Genomic DNA, 16,276 nt, shown 5'->3' on the forward strand with positions numbered 1-16,276 from the left:
TAAAATATTGCAAAAGATTTTACAATGATCCTAGCTCCAGGTATAAAACTGCAAAGCATTAAATAGAACTGCAAAACTTATCCTTTTGAGGAGACCAGCTTGGTTTTACCAGAGCTATATGTTCACAAGCACATGATTCGGGGCTGGGATTGTAGTACCTAAATATTCCTATATAGACTGCAGACCCCAATGTTTGCTATACCCAAACACAGCACTAAGAGCTGGGACTCTGATTAATAAAGATTCCTCTACAACGATCTTCTTCAATCTTTCTAATGCTGGGACTGTTCAATACAGTCACTTATGTTGTGGTGAATCTCAACCATAAGATTATTTTCACTGCTATTTTCTAACTATGATTTTGCTACTATTATAGATAATAAAGTAAATATCTGATGAAGGATATCTGATATGTGGCCCCTTTGTCAGGGTCAGTTTACCCCAAAGGGGGTCTCAACCCACATGTTCTACGTGTACTGCTCTACAGCTGGCAGACTAGTGGGGGAAACAGGCAATAGTCAGATTACATGGTCCAGGGGATACAAATTATAGTCAAGGTCAGTACAGACAAGAAACCAACTTAGTGACAGAATTGATAAGGCAGAGGTTAACAGCAAGCCTCCTATAATGGTATATGCTGTTTAGTGGGAAACTAATGCCTTAAAACTTAAGCATTTAGTGAAGATTTTACACAAATCTTTTATATTCCTAATGAATCTTTCTGCCACATATATAGAGAGATGCAAACCAAGCCATCATGACATTATAATTACATAAATGTTAGATTTTTAGATGAACAGACTTTCAAGATGGAACAAATGATCTGAATAAGAAATAGAAAATTAGGCTAAAAAGAAGGTTCAATGACAATTGTTTTTTCAAAAAATCTGCATTCAGTTCCCAACACTTCCAGAATGATTCCAGCCATCTAAATGATAACACCCTTTTCATGGCATCCATCACCCTCTTCTGGCTTCTATATATACATATACATACACATACAAATACACATACAAATGCACACACACACACACACACACACACACACACACACACACATATATATATATGCGTGTGTTATGCAGGTATATATGCAGGTCATATATATATAATAAAAATTGAAACTAAACACAATCAAAAACAGAAACCAGGGCTAGGAGAATAGCTCAGTTGAAAATTGATTGCATTATAAACATTAGGACCTGAGTTTGAACTTCAGATCACATATTCCAATTTCAAGGGTAGTGGCATGTGCTTTTAATCCTACTATTCAGAAAAAGAAATAAAGTAATCCCCAGATTTGACTGGGTGAAGCATCCTAGCCTCATTTGTAATCCTCAGGTTAATGAAAGACTCTACTTATAAACAAACAAACAAATAAAGAAGAGGGCACCTGAGTAGGGACATCTGAGGTAAACTTCTGTATAGGTATCCACAAATATGTACATCTCTCTCTCTGCCTGCCTTTGATTCTCTCTCTCTCTCTCTCTTTCTCTCTCTCTCTCTCTCTCTCACACACACACACACACATACACACACATACATACACACAAACACACACACACACACACACACAAGGATCTGCACATACATGGAAATGCACTGAGAAAGAGAAAGAAAAAGAAAATGACAGAAACAGAAAATGACTCATGAACTCCTTTGCTTTTGTTGTCATTCTTTTTCATGTAGTTAGTTTCTTTCAGTTCTATTCTTTCAATGCATGGATTTGTAAACTAAATAAATTTACCTCAATTGCAAAATCACACGTAACAGAAATAACACAACTATCACTTATAAATACCTATTTTGTTCCAGAGACAGTTTCAACAACTTCATCAAGATCTGCATGCAGACAACCTCACAATTAGCTATATTTTTACTCCCACACTTTACAGATAAGAAAACTAAAGAATGTTATAAGACCTTCTTTAAGAAAAGGCAGCTCTGGGGTTCGGGATTTAGCTCAGTGGTAGAGCGCTTGCCTAGGAAGCGCAAGGCTCTGGTTCGGTCCCCAGCCCCCCAGCTCCGAAAAAAAAGAAAAGGCAGCTCTATGATGTCAAACTTCTTTTTGTTGTTGTTGTTCTTTATAGTCACCAACTTATTATCTTTAAAGTTAGGACTCATGAGAGAGCAAAGCCAAGTCTGTCTTCAGTTACCTGGAGCTCTGTATGACAGAGGTACTTTTACAAGAGTGATTTTTGCTAAGGTTCAGTCTTGAGGAACATGGTCTTATTTGGTATTTGAGCTTGGAGATTTCTGATATGACAGTTTATGCAATGGTCAAATAGAAACCCACTTCCTTCATTAGTCTATGGAAAGAGGAAAAAACATAAAGTGATAAGAAGAAGCCCAGATACGATATATGGAAGCTTCAGTTACTTAGAAGCCAACCTTTCCTCAGTCGCAGTGTATAACTGATTGCTCTCATTATTTGCTCATAGGACATTAGCATATGATTCAGGGTTATAACGAGAGTGACTTGTTAAAAAGCTTTCCTTCTGCAGACAGATATCAATGTGTATATAGGAGATCATTTTTTTGCCTCAGCTTTATTTTTCAGTACTAATAGAAGGTGATTGTGCCTACCTTAGAATTGTTTAATGGTGAAAATGAGAAAAATCTGTACTTTGTGCTTTACATAACATCATATTTAGCTTTCTCTTAATCTTTATGTGTACTACAATCACCATTGTTACCATAAGCACTGTTACTGTCATGACTAGCACCATCTTCAATATCTTCCTTAACTGGTTTGCCAGAACCATCATGATAGTTACTGTGATTATTATCAATGTACAACCATCAGCTCTATTACCATCACTACCACCACCGTTACCACTCATCCCTTCAAATATCATATTGGTCACTCATCTTATTGCTGAAAGAAATTACCTGACAAGAGAAACTTAAGAAAAGATGGTTTTATATTTTGGCTCATAGTTTCAGGGTAAACTTCATCATAGCAGGAGAGGCATTCTGAAAGAACTTGCAGTTGTGGTTTATATTACTTAAATAGTCAGGAAACAAAAAGTGGTGAAGGAAAGCTACTGCTCAATTCACTTTCTTTTTTGTATTGAATTGAGAATTCCAGACCATGGAATGTCATTACTCATATTAAGGTAGTCTTCTCACCACAATTTATCCAATGTTATTTTTAGAGTTTGATACTGCTGTTCATGATGCAGTGCTAAAGGATGTTGAGAAGTGTCCTCTCTCTCTACATTTATGGAGACATATAATCCATTTCACTAAACATTCTGAAGATTATTGTACTTGCAACACACTGACAATCATCTTTATACCTTCATTCTTATTTCTTTTTGCCTGCAGCTCCTTCTGAAGTCACATTTGCCATTGATGTTGGGAACGGCCCCACTGAGCTCCTTGTTCAGTCTCCTTCTCCTCTGAATGACAACCAATGGCATTACATCCAGGCTGAGAGAAACCTTAAGGAGACTTCCTTGCAAGTAGACAACTTTCCAAGGATTATGAGAGAGACCACAGAGAAAGGCCATTTCCAACTTCAATTGAATAGTCAAATGTTTGTAGGTAGGAAATATCATAAAATCATAAATTATGCTAAATACCTAAAGAATGGTTTTCTGATATACCTCATGGACAATACCTCGTGTTTACATGTAACAAATAATGGGAATATGGTATTATTTTCATGATAAATTTAAATTTATAAATTGTTTTTTTATAACTGTATAATCATTGCAAAAAGTTTGGGATACTCTTAAGAACATTTAAGGGTCATCTCAGACTATTTTATTATTATTTCTTCTTGTGTTTACTGTTGTCAGATACCTATGAAGTTTTGTTTTGAATCTTTGTAATAGAAGTTTACAGTGTATGCATTAAGATACCAGTTCATCATTTTCCTTTTCTAATTAGTGATCCCTGATTGTCTTAGTTTGGGCTTTACTGTGATAATCAGACACCATAACCAAGGTGACACTTTTGTTTTGTTTTGTTTTGTTTTGTTTTGTCTTGTTTTGTTTTTGATGTATTTTTTTATTGGATAGATTTTATTTATGTTTCAAGTGTTCCCTTTCCCAGTTTCCTGACCATAAATCCCCTAGCCCATACCCCTTTCCGTTCATCTATAAGGGTGTTCCCCCTTCTCAAACATTCCCCTTCCTGCTACCAACCCTGACAATCCCCTACACTGGGGGGTCCAGCCTTGGCAGAACCCAGGGCTTCTCCTCCCATTAGTGCCCAACAGGGAAGTCCACTGCCTACATATGCAGTTTGAGACATGAGTCTGTTTATGTGCTCTCTTTGAGTAATGGTTTAGACCCTGGGAGCTCAGGTTGGTGACATTGTTGTACTTATGGGTTTGCAAGCTCATTCAACCCCTAAAGTCCTTTTCCTAAATCCTCCATGGTTTGCTACCTCTGTATTTGTCATGCTTTGACTGAGCCTCTCAGGAGACAGCTACATACAGATTTTATATGTATGTATGTATATATGTATGTATGTATGTATGTATGTATGTATATGTAAGGTGGGGCAGGCTCTTAATGGCTATTACTTCAGTCTCTGCTCCAAGCTTTGTCTCCATATCTCCTCTTATGAATATTTTTATTTCCACTTTAAGAAGGACTTGAAGCATCTGCACTTTGATCATCCTTCATCTTGAGCTTCATGTGGCCTGTGGATTGTATCTTAGGTAATTTGATCTTTTGGGCTAATATCCACTTATCAATGAGTGTATACCATGAGGTTTTTTTTTTTTTTTTTTTTTTTGTGACTGTGTTACCTCACTCAGGATATTTTCTAGTTTTATTCATTTGCCTATAAATTTCACGAAGTCATTGTTTTTGATAGCCAAGTAGTATTCCATTGTGTAGATGTACCATATTTTCTGTATCCATTCCTCTGTTAAAGGGCATCAGGGTTCTTTCCAGCTTCTTGCTATAATAAATGAGGCTGCTATGAACATAGTGGAGCATGTGTCTTTGTTGTATCTTGGAGCAACATTTGGTTATATACCCAAGGGAGATACAGCTGGGTACTCAGGTAGTGCAATGTCCAATTTTCTGAGGAACCTCCAGACTGATTTATACAGTTGTTGTACCACTTTGCAATCCCATCAACAATGGAGGAGTGTTCCTCTTTCTGCGCATCCTCACCAGCATCTGTTGTCACCTGAGTTTATTATCTTAGCCATTCTGACAGGTGTAAGGTGGAATCTCAGAGTTGTTTTCATTTGCATTTCCCTGATGAGTAAGTATATTGAGCATTACTGTAGATACTTCCCAGCCATTCAATATTCCTCAGCAGAGAATTATTTGTTTAGCTCTGTGCCCCATTTTTCAATAGGATTATTTGGCTCTTTGGAGCCTAACTTCTTGAATTCTTTGCATATTTTAGATATTAGCACTCTATCAGATATAGGATTGGTAAAGATCTTTCCAAATCTGTTTGTTGCTGTTTTGTCCTAATAAGAGTGTCCTTTGTGTTACAGAAGCTATGCAATCTTTTGAGGTCCCATTTGTTAATTCTTGATTGCAGAGCATAAACCATTGGTGTTTTGGTCAGAAAATTTTCCCCAGTGCCCAAGTGATCAGACTCATTCCCACTTTTTCTTCTATTAGTTTAGGGGTATCTGGTTTGATGTGGAAGTTCTTGATCTTTTTGGACTTAAGTTCTGTACAAGGTGATAAGAATGGATCGATTTGTATTCTACTACATGTTGACCTCCAGTAGAATGAGTACCATTCATTGAAAATGCTATCTTTTTTCTTTTGGATGTTTTTAGCACCTTTGTCAAAGGTCAAGTGACCATAGTTGTGTGGTTCACTTATGGGTCTTCAGTTCTATTCTCCTGATCTACCTGCCTATCTCTGTACCAATACAATACTGGTTTTATCACCATTGCTCTGTAATACTGCTTGAGGTCAGAAATGGTGATTCCCCCAAAAGTTATCTTATTGTTGAGTACAGTTTTCACTATCCTGTTATTCCTGTTTTATGTCATTCCAAATGAATTTGAAAATTGCTCTTTCTAACTCTATGAAGAATTGAGTTGAAATTTTGATGGGATTCATTGAATTTGTAGATTGCTTTTGGCAAAAATAGCCATTTTTACTGTAAGCATCCTGCCAATCCATGAGCAAGGAAGGTCATTTTGTCTTCTGAGATCTTTAATTTCTTTCTTTAGAGTTGAAGTTTTTGTCACACAGATCTTTCACTTTCTTGGTAAGAGTCATACTGAGGTATTTTATGTTATTTGTGACTATTTTGAAGGCTGTCATTTCCCAATTTCTTTCTCAGCCTGTTTATCCTTTGAGTAAAGAAGTCTACTGATTTGTTTGAGTTAATGTTATACCCAGCAACTTTGCTGAAGTTGTTTTTCAGGCTTAGTAGTTCTCTGGTGGAACTTTTGGGGTCACTTAAGTATAAAATCATATAATTTGCAAAAAGTGATATTTTAACTTCTTCCTTTCCAATTTGTATCCCTTTGACCTCCTTTTGTTATCTGATTCCTGTGGGCATGACTTTGAAGTACTTTATTGAATAAGTAAATAGATAGTGGACTCCCTTGTCTAGTCCCTGATTTTAGTGGAATTGTCTCAATTTTCTTTCCATTTAGTTTAATGTTGTGTACTGGTTTACTATATATTGCTTTTACTATGTTTACATATGTACCTTGAATTCCTGATCTTTCAAAGTCTTTTAACATGAAGCGCATGTTCTATTTTGTCCAATGCTGTCTCAGCATCTAATAAGATGAACATGTTGGTTTTTTCTTTGAGTTTGTTTGTATCATATATTACGTTGATGGTTTTCTGTAAAATTAACCATATCTGTATCCCTGGAATGCAGCCTACTTGATCCTGATGGATGATCATTTTCATGTATTCTTGAATTTGGTTTGTGAAAATTTTATTGAGTATTTTTGCATTGATATTCATAATGGAAATAGGTCTAAAGTTCTCTTTCTTTGTTGGGTCTTTGTGTGATTTCAGTATAAGTATAATTTTGATGTCATAGAAGGAATCGGGTAGTATTCCATCTGTTTCTATTTTGCATAATAGTTAAGACATTATTGGCATTAGGTCTTCTATGAAGGTCTGATTGAATTCTGATATATACTTTTCTGGTTCTGGGTTTTTGTTGTTGTTGTTGTTGTTGTTGTTGATTTTGGGAGACTTTTAATTACAGCTTCTATTTCTTTAGAAGTTATGGAACTATTTACAAGGTTTATCTAACCCTTATTTAACTTTGGTACCAGGTATCTGTCTAGAAAATTGTGCCTTTCATCCAGATTTTCCAGTTTTGTTGAATATAGGATTTTGTAGTAGCATCTAATGATTTCTTGAATTTCCTCAGATTCTGTTGTTGTCTTTCCCTTTTCATTTCTAATTTTATTAATTTGGATACTCTCTCCGTGCCTTCTGGTTAGTCTGGTTAAAGATTGTTCTATCTTGTTGATTTTCTCAAAGAACCAGCTCCTGGTTTTGTTGATTCTTTGTATACTCCTTTTTTTTCTACTTGGTTGATTTCAAACCTGAGTTTGATTATGTCCTGCCATCAACTTCTTTTGGGAATATTTTCTTTTTTTGTTCTAGTCCTTTAGACGTGATGTCAAGCTACTACTGTATTCTCTCTCCTGTTTCTTTGTGGATATATGCAGAGCTATGAGTTTTCCTCTTAGCACTGCATTCATTTTGTCTCATAAGTTTATGTATGTTGTGTATTCATTTTAATTAAATTCTAAAAAGTCTTTAATTTCTTTATTTCTTCCTTGACCAAGTTATTATCAAGTAGAGTGTTGCTAAACTTCCATGTGTATGTGGGGTTTCTGCAGTTTTTGTTGTTATTGAAGACCAGCCTTAGTCCTTGTTTATCTGATAAGATGCATGGGATTATCTCTACGTTACTGTATCTGTTGAGGTTTGTTTTGTGGCTGATTATATGGTCAATTTTGGAGAAGGTACCATGAGGTGCTGAGAAGATGGTATATTCTTTTGTTTTAGGATGAAATATTCTGTAAATATCTGCTAAATCCATTAGGTTCATAACTTCTGTTTGTTTCTCTATGTCTCTGTTTAGTTTCTCTTTCCACAATCTGTCCATTGATGAGAATGGGGTGTTGAAATTTCCCACTATGATTGTGTGAAGTACAATGTGTGCTTTGAACTTTAGTAAGGCTTTTTTATGAATGTAGGTGCTGTTGCATTTGGAGCATAGATATTCAGGGTTGAAACCTAATCTTGGTGATTTTTTCCATTGATGAATATGAAGTGTCCTTCCTTATCTTTTTTCACAACTTTTGGTTGAAAGTGGATTTTATTAGATATTAGAATGTCTACTCCACCTTGTTTCTTTGGACCATTTGCTTGGAAAATGTTTTTTTTCCAGCCTTTTACTCTGAGGCAGTGTATATCTTTGTGTCTGAGGTGTGTTTGCTATATGCAGCAAAATGCTGGGTACTCTTTACATATCCAGTCTATTAATCTGTGTCTTTTTACTGGGGAATTGAGTCCATTTATAATAAGCAATATTAAGTAGTAGTGATTGCTGTACATTGTTATTTGTTGTTGATGTTGTTGTTGTTGTTTAGGTGGAATAACATTTGTGAGGCTCTCTTCTTTTTGGTTTCATTGCAAGGAGATTAGTTTCTTGCTTTTTCTAAGGTGTACTTTCCTTTTTTGTGTTGGAGTTATCCATCTATTATCCTTTTTAGGGCTAGATTTCTGGAAGAACATTGTGTAAATTTGGTTTTGTCATGAAATATCTTGCTTTCTCCCCCTATGTTAATCGAAAGTTCTGCTGGATATAGTAGCCTTGCCTGGCATTTATGTTCACTTAGTGTCTTCTCTGATCCAATCTATTTGGAGTTCTTTATGCTTCTTGCATGTTTACGGGCATTTCTTTCTTTAGGTTAGGAATTTTTTTCTTCTATAATTTTGTTGAAGATATTTACTGTTCGTTAAAGTTGGGACTCTTTGCTCTCTTCTATACTTATTATTCTTAGGTTTGATCTTCTCATTGTGTCCTGGATTTCCTGGATGTTTTGGTCTAGGAGCTTTTTTGCATTTTACATTATCTTTGACTCCTGTGTCACTGTTTTCTGTGGTATCTTCTGTCCCTTAGATTTTCTCTTTTATCTCTTGTATTGTGTTGGCAATGCTTCTATCTATGACTCCTCATCTCTTTCCTAGGCACTCTATCTCCAGGGCTTTCTCCCTTTGTGATTTCTTTATTGTTTCTTTTTCTATTTTTAAATCCTAAATGGTTTGTTCAGTTCCTTCACCTATTTGGTTGTGTTTTCCTGTAATTCGTTAAGGGAGTTTTTTCTTTCCTCTTTAAGGCCTTCTACTTGTATACCAGTGTTGTCCTATATTTTTTAAGGGATTTATTTACATCCTTCTTAAAGTTATCCATCATCATCATGCAATGCAATTTTAAATACAAATCTTGCTTTTCTGCTGTGTTTGGATATCCAGTATTTGATTTGGTAGGAGAACTGGACTCTGATGAATCCAAATAGTCTTTGTTTCTGTTGCTTAGCTTCCTGTGCTTGCCTCTTGCCATCACATATTCTCTGGTGTTAGCTTGTCTTACTCTCCCTGACTGTGGCTTGACCCTCCTATAAGTGTCTTCACTCCTGTAGACTTGTATACTATCATATGGATCTAGGTACAGAGAGTTTTGGTAACTCCTGGTAACTATTCTTAACAAGGTGATCAAAGAGTTTGACTAAACTAATTAACTTCAGTTTACAATAGTAAACACTGGATAATGTGCTGGCTAGTTTGATGTCATCACATCACAATGAAAGAGGAACACATCCTTGAAAGAGGAAACCTCAATTGAGAAAATGCCACCAAATATTTGGCCTGTAAGTTACTCAATGGAGCATTTTCTTCTTAGTAATTGATATTAGGTGTTTGGAGATAAACACTACCTCCAATTGTAGAAAAACTGGGTTGGCAACTATTCAGCACCATGCCTGATTTAAGCAGTGCTTGTGATCAAACCTAGTGCTTCATGTATATGATGTAATTAGTCTATCAAATGGGCTATATCTTGAACTCTGACAATCTTAAAATATGGGGATAGTTTGCTATTCTACAGAAACACAAATGTAGAGTTGGCTTGCTTTTGCACAGAGAAGCAGCCTAGTCTCTAAGCAGATACCTTCAACTGCCCCTTTCCCCACTGAGACTCAGCAAGAGCACCATTATATTCTCCGAATAGGTAGCCAGTGATAATGTTGGGAATGGATAGAAGCAGAAGTCATGTTCTGAACATTTTCCTTCTTTTATTTCCCAATCTCCTCCTTTCTTCTCCCTCCCTCATTTCCACCATATATAGTCATAGAAAGCGAATTCTATTCACACATTCTTTTCTGATAGTAGAAGTGAAAATATGAACTAAAAAAAGTAGCTGTATTTTATGGTGCTTATGTGATGTGTGTCAATGTGTGTACATCATGTGTGTGCACATGTGTGAGCATGTGGGGAATATTTTAGTCCAGTTCTGAAAATAATGCAAATCTTTGCATTCTATTATAGAAAACAATAATTTGAAAAAATGAATTGCAGAACTGTTTAAACCAAAGCAAAACTTTAAAGAAAAGTGGGGATTTTGAATGATGACATTACATAATGCTGTAAGAACTAAAGCTGTGCACTTTTGTGTAAACCTTGAAGCTGGATGCTTAGAAAGACCTTTAAATAAATTACAGATTAACCGTGTATAAATCTTTCTTCACCTTTGTTTTCTGCCAACACCCATACTCATCATCTGCTATACAGCTCTGTCTCCTTTTCATGTATATTTCTTATTTGTTTTTTTATTTTCTCTAATATAATTTTTGTATTTTAGCATATTATCACTGAAAACATTCTTGCCAAGTGAAAAGAGATACCAGAATGTAGGAACATGGGATTGTCATTATGGACCATAAAGGTATCTTCATTAGCATTAGTTTACATATAATCAAAAATTGATCAAACCCCGTGGGAGAGAGCCCTCACCGCCTGATCAGGTGGGCACTCCTGAGACTGCAGAGTAGAAGAGACCACCAACACTGCCCACCTCTGCCAACATCCCTGGCTCAAGAGGAAACTGTTTACGGCCTCTGGGTTCCCTTGGATAAGGGCACAGGAGCAGGAAATCCACTGCATCTGAGACACCGCCGGAACCTGAAGCGACCGACCTGATAAAAAGTTCTCTGCACCCAAATCATGTGGGAGGGAGAGCTAAACCTTCAGAGAGGCAGACACGCCTAGGAAACCAGAAGAGACTGCACTCTGCACACATTACTGATTCCAGAGGAAAACACCAAATGCCATCTGGAACTCTGGTGCACAGAAGCTCCCGAAAAGGGCTGCGAAGATCTTCCTGGTTGCGGCCGCCATAAAGAGCTCATAAGCAATACCCCACGAGCAAACTTGAGCCTCAGGACCACAGGTAAGACCAACTTTTCTGCTGCAAATGACCTGCCTGATGAACTCAAGACACAGGCCCCCAGGAAGAACTGAAGACCTGTAGATAGGAAAAACTACACGCCCAAAAGCAAAACACTCTGTCCCCATAACTGGCAGAAAGAAAACAGGAAAACAGGTCTACAGCACTCCTGACACATAGGCTTATAGGACAGTCTAGCCACTGTCAGAAATAGCAGAACAAAGTAACACTAGAGATAATCTGATGGCGAAAGGCAAGCACAGGAACCTAAGCAACAGAAACCAAGACTACATGGCACCATCTGAGCCCAATTCTCTCACCAAAGCAAACACGGAATATCCAAACACACCAGAAAAGCAAGATCTAGTTTCAAAATCATATTTGATCATGATGCTTGAGGACTTCAAGAAAGATGTGAAGAACTCCCTTAGAGAAACACAGGAAAATATTAATAAACAAGTAGAAGCCCACAGAGAGGAATCGCAAAAATCCCTGAAAGAATTCCAGGAAAACAGGATAGAAGCAATCAAGAAAGAACACATGGAAACAACCCTGGATATAGAAAACCAAAAGAAGAGACAAGGAGCTGTAGATACGAGTTTCACCAACAGAATACAAGAGATGGAAGAGAGAATCTCAGGAGCAGAAGATTCCATAGAAATCATCCACTCAACAGTCAAAGATAATGTAAAGCTGGAAAAAGCAACAGGTCCAAAACATACAGGAAACCCAGGACTCAATGAGAAGATCAAACCTAAGGATACTAGGTATGGAAGAGAGTGAAGACTCCCAGCTCAAAGGACCAGTAAATATCTTCAACAAAATCATAGAAGAAAACTCCCCTAAGGTAAAAAAAGTGATACCCATAGGCATACAAAAAGCCTACAGAACTCCAAATAGATTGGACCAGAAAAGAAACACCTCCCAACACATAATAGTCAAAGAACCAAATGCACAAAATAAAGAAAGAATATTAATAGCAGTAAGGGGAAAAGGTCAAGTAACAAATAAAGGCAGACCTATCAGAATCACAACAGACTTTTCGCCAGAGACTATGAAAGCCGGAAGATACTGGAGAGATGTCATCCAGACCCTAAACAAACACAAATGCCAGCCCAGGTTAATGTATCCTGCAAAACTCTCAATTAACATAGATGGAGAAACCAAGATATTCCATGACAAGACCAAATTTACACAATATCTTTGTACAAATCCAGCACTACAAAGGATAGGAAATGGTAAAGCCCAACATAAGGAGGCAAGCTATACCCTAGAAGAAGCAAGAAACTAATCATCTTGGCAACAAAACAAAGAGAAGAAAAGCACACAAACATAACCTCATATACAAATATGAATATAACAGGAAGCAAAAAATCACTATTCCTTAATAGCTCTCAACATCAATGGTCTCAACTCCCCAATAAAAAGACATAGATTAAAAAACTGGATACGCAACGAGAACCCTGCATTCTGCTTCCTACAGGAAACACACCTCAGAGACAAAGACAGACACTATCTCAGAGTGAAAGGCTAGAAAACAACTTTCCAAGCAAATGGTCAGAAGAAGCAAGCTGGAGTAGCCATTCTAATATCAAATAAAATCAATTTTCAACTAAAAGTCATCAAAAAAGATAAGGAAGGACACTTCATCTTCATCAAAGGAAAAATCCACCTTGATGAACTCTCAATCCTAAATATCTATGCCCCAAATACAAGGGGACCTACACACGTAAAAGAAACCTTACTGAGGCTCAAAACACACATTGCACCTCACACAATAATAGTAGGAGATGTCAACACCCCACTCTCATCAATGGACATATCATGGAAACAGAAATTAAACAAAGACGTAGACAGACTAAGAGAAGTCATGAGCCAAATGGACTTAACAGATATTTATAGAACATACTGTCTTAAAGCAAAAGGATATACCTTCTTCTCAGCTCCTCATGGTACTTTCTCTATAATTGACCATATAATTGGTCAAAAAACGGGACTCAAAAGGTACAGAAACATAGAATTAATCCCATGCGTGCTATCAGACCACCAGGGCCTAAATCTGGTCTTCAATAACAATAAGGGAAGAAGGCCCACATATACGTGGATATTGAGCAATGCTCTACTCAATGATAACCTGGTCAAGGAAGAAACAAAGAAAGAAATTAAAGACTTCTTAGAGTTTAATGAAAATGAAGGTACAACATACCCAAACTTATGGGATACAATAAAGCTGTGCTAAGAGGAAAACTCATAGCGCTGAGTGCCTGCAGAAAGAAACAGGAAAGAGCATGTGTCAGCAGCTTGACAGCACACCTAAAAGCTCTAGAACAAAAAGAAGCAAATACACCCAGGAGGAGTAGAAGACAGGAAATAATCAAACTCAGAGCTGAAATCAACCAAGGAGAAACAACAAGGACCATAGAAAGAATCAAGAGAACCAAAAGTTGGTTCTTTGAGAAAATCAACAAGATAGAAAAACCCTTAGCCAGACTAACGATAGGACACAGAGAGTGTGTCCAAATTAACAAAATCAGAAATGAAAAGGGAGGCATAACTACAGATTCAGAGGAAATTCAAAAAATCATCAGATCTTACTATAAAAGCCTATATTCAACAAAACTTGAAAAATGTACAGGAAATGAACAATTTCCTAGACAGATACCAGGTACCAAAGTTAAATCAGGAACAGATGAACCAGTTGAACAACCCCATAACTCCTAAGGAAATAGAAGCAGTCATTAAAGGTCTCCCAACCAAAAAGAGCCCAGGTCCAGACTGGTTTAGAGCAGAATCCTATCAGACCCTCATAGAAGACCTAATACCAATATTATCCAAAGCATTCCACAAAATTGAAACAGATGGAGCACTACCGAATTCCTTCTATGAAGCCACAATTACTCTTATACCAAAACAACACAAAGACGCAACACAGAAAGAGAACTTCAGACCAATTTCTCTTATGAATATCGATACAAAAGTACTCAATTAAATTCTGGGCAACCGAATACAAGAGTACATCAAAACAATCATCCACCATGATCAAGTAGGCTTCATCCCAGGCATGCAGGGATGGTTTAATGTAAGGAAAACCATGAAGGTGATCCATTACATAAACAAACTGAAAGAACAAAACCATATGATCATTTCATTAGATGCTGAGAAATCATTTGTCAAAATTCAACACCCCTTCATGATAAAAGTCCTGGAAAGAATAGGAATTCAAGGCCCATACCTAAGCATAGTAAAAGCCATGAACAGCAAACCAGTTGCTAATATTAAACTAAATGGAGAGAAACTTGAAGCGATCCCACTAAAATCAGGGACTAAACAAGGCTGCCCACTCTCTCCCTACTTATTCAATATAGTTCTTGAAGTTCTAGCCCGAGCAATCAGACAACTAAAGTAGGTCAAGGGGATACAGATCGGAAAAGAAGAGGTCAAAATATCACTATTTGCAGATGATATGATAATATATTTAAGTGATCCCAAAAGTTCCACCACAGAACTACTAAAGCTGATAAACAACTTCAGCAAACTGGCTGGGTATAAAATTAACTCAAATAAATCAGTAGCCTTCCTCTACACAAAAGAGAAACAAACCCAGAAAGAAATTAGGGAAAGGACACCCTTCATAATAGACCCAAATAATATAAAGTACCTCGGTGTGACTTTAACCAAGCAAGTAAAAGATCTGTACAATAAGAACTTCAAGACTCTGAAGAAAGAAATTAAAAAAGACCTCACAAGATGGAAAGATCTCCCATGCTCATGGATTGGCAGGAGTAATATAGTGAAAATGGCCATTTTACCAAAAGCGATCTACAGACTCAGTGTAATCCCCATCAAAATACCAATCCAATTCTTCAAAGTGTTATACAGAAAAATTTGCAAATTCATCTGGAATAACAAAAACCCAAAATAGCTAAAACTATCCTCAACCATAAAAGGACTTCAGGGGGAATCACTATCCCTGAACTCAAGCAGTATTACAGAGCAATAGTGATAAAAACTGTATGGTATTGGTACAGAGACAGACAGATAGACCAATGGAATAGAATTGAAGACCCAGAAATGAACCCACTCACCTATGGCACTTGATTTTTGACAAAGAAGCCAAAACCATCCATGAAAAAAGATAGCATTTTCAGCAAATGGTGCTGGTTCTACTGGAGGTCAACATGTAGAAGAATGCAGATCGATCCATGCTTATCACCCTGTACAAAGCTTAAGTCCAAGTGGATCAAGTACCTCCACATCAAACCAGATACACTCAAACTAATAGAAGAAAAACTAAGGAAGCATCTGGAACACATGGGCACTGGAAAAAATTTCCTGAACAAAACACCAATGGCTTATGCTCTAAGATCAAGAATTGACAAAAGGGATCTCATAAAACTGCAAAGCTTCTGTAAGGCAAAGGACACTGTGGTTAGGACAAAATGGCAGCCAACAGATTGGGAAAAGATCTTTACCAATCCTACAACAGATAGAGGCCTTATATCCAAAATATACAAAGAACTCAAAAAGTTAGACCGCAGGGAGACAAATAACCCTATTAAAAAATGGGGTTCAGCACTAAACAAAGAATTCACAGCTGAGGAATGCCGAATCGCTGAGAAACACCTTAAGAAATGTTCAACATCTTTAGTCATGAGGGAAATGCAAATCAAAACAACCCTGAGATTTCACCTCACACCAGTGAGAATGGCTAAGATCAAAAACTCAGGTGACAACAGATGCTGGGAGGATGCGGAGAAAGAGGAACACTCCTGAATTGTTGGTGGGATTGCAGACTGGTACAACCATTCTGGAAATCAGTCTGGAGGTTCCTCAGAAAATTGGACAT

General features: G+C 37.0%; 1 protein-coding gene across 5 annotated transcripts in view; it reads left to right on the plus strand.

The window, feature by feature from the left end:
* Positions 1 to 16,276, plus strand: part of Cntnap5b (contactin associated protein family member 5B) — a 903,457-nt gene that overhangs the window by 760,642 nt on the left and 126,539 nt on the right. For all 5 annotated transcript variants that reach the window (XM_063272213.1, XM_063272212.1, XM_017598777.3 and 2 more), the window contains one exon: positions 3,331 to 3,549. In XM_063272213.1, coding sequence (XP_063128283.1) covers positions 3,331 to 3,549 — 219 coding nt within the window. The remainder of the gene's footprint in view (positions 1 to 3,330; positions 3,550 to 16,276) is intronic.

Source organism: Rattus norvegicus, chromosome 13 (assembly GCF_036323735.1).
Source record: "Rattus norvegicus strain BN/NHsdMcwi chromosome 13, GRCr8, whole genome shotgun sequence".
Classification (NCBI taxonomy): domain Eukaryota; kingdom Metazoa; phylum Chordata; class Mammalia; order Rodentia; family Muridae; genus Rattus; species Rattus norvegicus.